This window comes from Helianthus annuus, chromosome 9 (assembly GCF_002127325.2).
Source record: "Helianthus annuus cultivar XRQ/B chromosome 9, HanXRQr2.0-SUNRISE, whole genome shotgun sequence".
In the NCBI taxonomy this organism is placed as follows: Eukaryota; Viridiplantae; Streptophyta; class Magnoliopsida; order Asterales; family Asteraceae; genus Helianthus; species Helianthus annuus.
Genome location: NC_035441.2, coordinates 160,130,632 through 160,134,586, shown reverse-complemented (window position 1 = coordinate 160,134,586; position 3,955 = coordinate 160,130,632). Strand labels below are relative to the sequence as shown.

At 41.6% G+C, this 3,955-nt stretch overlaps 1 protein-coding gene across 1 annotated transcript; it reads right to left on the bottom strand.

Moving 5' to 3' along the window:
- Positions 1-387: 387 nt before the first annotated feature.
- LOC118481818 lies at positions 388-2,001 on the bottom strand. The gene is made up of 2 exons (XM_035977105.1): positions 1,562-2,001; positions 388-1,465 (listed from the first exon to the last, which is right to left on the bottom strand). Exons 1-2 carry the CDS (start codon positions 1,999-2,001, stop codon positions 388-390), a joined length of 1,518 nt encoding a protein of 505 aa, XP_035832998.1.
- Positions 2,002-3,955: the final 1,954 nt, after the last annotated feature.

Below are 3,955 nucleotides of genomic sequence, written 5' to 3'. Positions count from 1 at the left end.
TATCTGTACGCTTGAGAACAGCACGTTTCTATTTGTTTTGTTTAATGATTTTACAATATTTTGCATGAGTGCAATTGCTTTTATTGAGTAAGGCAAATGAATTTGGTATAAAGCTCATGTGTGAATTTATGGTCGTTTGTGACGTGATCATTGACCGCGCATGGAGCTTGTTTTGTAACTACCATTATGTTTTTGCGCTTACTATAAGAAATTGCATGCAGTTTGTAAACACAAAAATAATAGAAACTTTGCAATTTTATTCATGGATAAAGCACAGAGGCTTTACAAAGTTTTGGTAATAATTATGTGGAACTTAACTTACTCTCTGGTATTTCCGTCGTATTTGATGGATCATGTCTTTTCGCGGGAAACTTACAGAGCCGTCACTTAGGTTTTTGCCCGTTTACTTGGGCCCTCCTCCCCTCGGGTTATCTGCTTAATCTCTTTTCGCACATTTTGGAGTAAATGCGTTAGTTCGCCGCTCTTGAGGGCTTTCTCTATTTCTGTGCGCAGAGAGATGCAGTTGTTAGTGGTGTGCCCGTTGTCTTTGTGATATTCGCAGTATTGTGCCGGGTCTTGTCCACGTTTATTTTTCATCGGGATCGGAGGTTTGAATTGATAGTCTTCAGTGCTTAAGACCTCCGCCGGAGTTTTTGTTAGGGGAGTCCACTGTCTCTCCCTATTTTCCTGTTTGCTCTCCCGCTGTGCGGAGAGTTTGTTGATTGTCGTGCGAGCGTCTTCGGATGAACGACTTCCTGTTCCAGACTCACGCCATGATTTTTTAAACCTTCTTTCGCCGGTTAAGCTTAAATCCGCGGGCCTATTGTGTGGTGGTGGTGGCCTGTTTGTTGTGAGGTTTTTCTCAGTTTGCGCATAAACTTTGGCCGCCGCCATTATCTTCTCCCAACTTGTTGGAAGGCCTTCTGTTCCAGATAAGACTTTAACCATGTCGTCGCATCGAACCGCGTACTTGAATTGAGTGCGGATCAATTGTTCATGAACACCGCCAATTTCCAATACTTCTTTATTGTATCTGGTGATGAAATCTTCCAGATTTTCGTCATCTCGGCGCCAGATGTTCATGACGTCGGATGTATCACGGATGGAACGTCGCTGCTGGCTGAAGTGTGTCAAAAACTTTTCTCGCATATCCTTCCATGATTCGATCTGTCCGGTTGGTAGATTATCGAACCAAATCCATGCTGGGCCGGTCAGGGTTTGCACGAACAGATGACACCATAACGGGAGAGTCCAACCCCCAACCAGACCTGCGCTGGTAAATACCCTTAGGTGATCATCGGGGTCTGTTAACCCGTTAAATTTCCCTATGTTGGATGGTAATTTAGCCTTCTCCAAAGGAGCTAAAGCTATTTCTAGTATGAATTTTGAGTTTTCCGCTGCTTTTGCAGGGCGATAAACCAAGTCATAGTTGTGTTCTGCCTCAGGGTTATAAACCGCTTGAGGCCTGTACTTGTTATAGTTTGGTTGCAATCGATTGAACACACTGGTATTTGCACTTAAACGGTATGTTGGATCGGATTCATCAGTGTAGGTATCTCACTGAGAACCCAACCTATCATGCACTGATTGTCTTCGGTGTGTTCTGCCATGGTTCTCTCTCTGGTGACTTCCTGTCTGAACGTGTTGTGACGTAGATCTGGCATAAACTTCTGTACCTTCATAAGTTGATTCTTCCCGCTGAGAGGCATGAGCATGAGATCCCGGTCTCCGTGATTGAGTCAGGGGAGCAGTTTGAGCACACAGCTGTGTGTATACTGCGTTTAATGCCCCTTGAGACCGGACATACCAGGATATCGGAGTTTCTCCTGGTGGTAAAATTGACTGAGCAGGGTTTGCTGGTAACATTCCTGCGGTGATAGGATCATTTGCTCGATTGGATTGAACCTCGTTATCGTCTGAGGCATCTTCCAGAATTCCTTCTACTTGTAAATTGTTTGGTCGAGGACCATGTTGCCGGTGAGATGACGAATTTTCTGCCATGTGCAAAACAGAAAATGAAAAGAACTAAATTGAAACGAAATGAAAACTGGAAAAAACAGAGGAATCGGTGGGCGCCAATGAAGAAACACTAGATAAATGGTCGGAACCGAGATATCTAGGGGGTTTGAATCCGCATAAAAAGGTTGGTTTCCACTCGATCGATTCAGGTCTAACAGACCTTCTTCTCCGGTAATTCTGCAAAAAAGAACACCGTTAGCCTCGTCAAGGGGAGAAGAGGGTTCTCTCCTTGACCCGACTCCGGTGTGAGAATAAGTATTGGTAATGAAGAAGAAGGTGTATTTGAGAAGTGTGAGTAACTTGTATTCATACCTGATTTTTCTCTTATTTATAGCCGGGAGTCGTTCAAAGGCAGGAAAACCCGTTAGTGAAAAGAAGACGGAAGATGCTAACCCCGTAAGCGGTTATGTTTCCTTCCGTTAATGCTCCTTGATCCGACGTGATGGCACACGGATCGCGGTTTAGATCAAGGGCTAGGGATTGGCCACGTGTAAAGTGACCAAGTGGAGATTACTCTTTTCTTGCATGCATTCGTTGTGAATTTAGGGACGACTGATATAGTGACACGTGTCCAGACGGTTGTAACCGTCTTGGTAGTGCACGATTGTGTTATTTCTAGAAGATTACTGCTGTAATCTGGTGTGACACCTTATCGTGTGGAAACAGGTGAATAAATCCCAAGTCTGGGCAAATAATATCCAAGCCTGGATATTAAGCGGAAGTATCTAACTCTGGATTCTTATCCTTTGCCTTGTGTAGGGAAGGCGCAAGGTTTAATGGTTCCCTTTGGGTGCAAGTATTGACTGTTGTAGGCCTTTTAAGCCTTTCTTTTTATGAGACCAGTGCGCGGCCGCGCAAGGTGCCAGGCTGAAAGTTAAAGTTGTGGTATGGTCCCAAGCACTTATTATGAGGTTTTTGGGACCTTACCCCTTCAGTAATTATGCATAAATCGCATGTATGAAGTCCCGTCAATTTAGTTATGCTATAGGTGTTAATCCTATGGAAATTGGGAGTTAAAAACCAAGCGTAGTAATCATACTTGTGAAACGGGTCAAATAATTGTGAAACTTCATATAAGCTGAGCGCTTAATTTCAGAAATTTTTTCATGTGAATGCTGGTTTTAAATTATATGTTATAGAATATCGAGTTATGATCATGTAGGAAGAAACGTGACGTAAATCGGATTAATAACGAACAAGTTATGGTAGTTTTTGTAACAATGAGTTTGGTTGGAAAAAGATGCAGACCTGAATCAACTCGTTGTTGAAATGTGGTCCTCGCGTCACGCGACGACTAACAGTCATCATGGTCGCATCACGCGACGGGGGTCGCGTCACGCGACGGTTTCACTTCCTCCCGTCGCGGCACGCGACGACCTATGATGTTGCTGAATTGCTGTTAAATGTGTATTTTGGTCTAGTGAACTTGATTATACACATTATAATTCTCATAACTAACAATTTTGAGTGGTTTTGAATATAGGTAACTCATATGATTATGCGGATGGCGATCAAGCTGATGAAAGAACCGAACACGCATGCAAAAGAAGCTTCCGCAACTAAATTATGTCTTTTGTCACTAAACACTTTTGGTGTTGTTTGCTAAACTTGTGTAGCACCTTATGAACATCTTTGGGATGTTTAAACTTATGTAAATATGGTTACAAACTTAGTAAAAGTCTTTTAAAGGTTTTGAATGTTATATAAATGTCGTTAAGTCGATGTTTTACAATGAATGCATTTTAAATGCATATATATATATATATATATATATATATAGGATAAGGATCATTACAGAACACTAATTATTGCGAGAACAAAAAGAACAACTCTAAATCACTAAATTTTGGGATTTAAGGTTCATCTTTCTTAAATTTTATGTTTCTTACATTCATATATGTATTATATATACATGAAAAAATCATATATTTTCCTC

What these genes read in the sequence shown, in the direction of transcription:
- LOC118481818 (XM_035977105.1), bottom strand. Translation starts at nt 2,001, where the DNA reads ATGGCAGAAAATTCGTCATCTCACCGGCAACATGGTCCTCGACCAAAC. An exon ending in CATGATAGGTTGGGTTCTCA is followed by an intron (nt 1,466 to 1,561) that starts GTGAGATACCTA and finishes TAACAAGTACAG; the next exon opens with GCCTCAAGCGGTTTATAACC.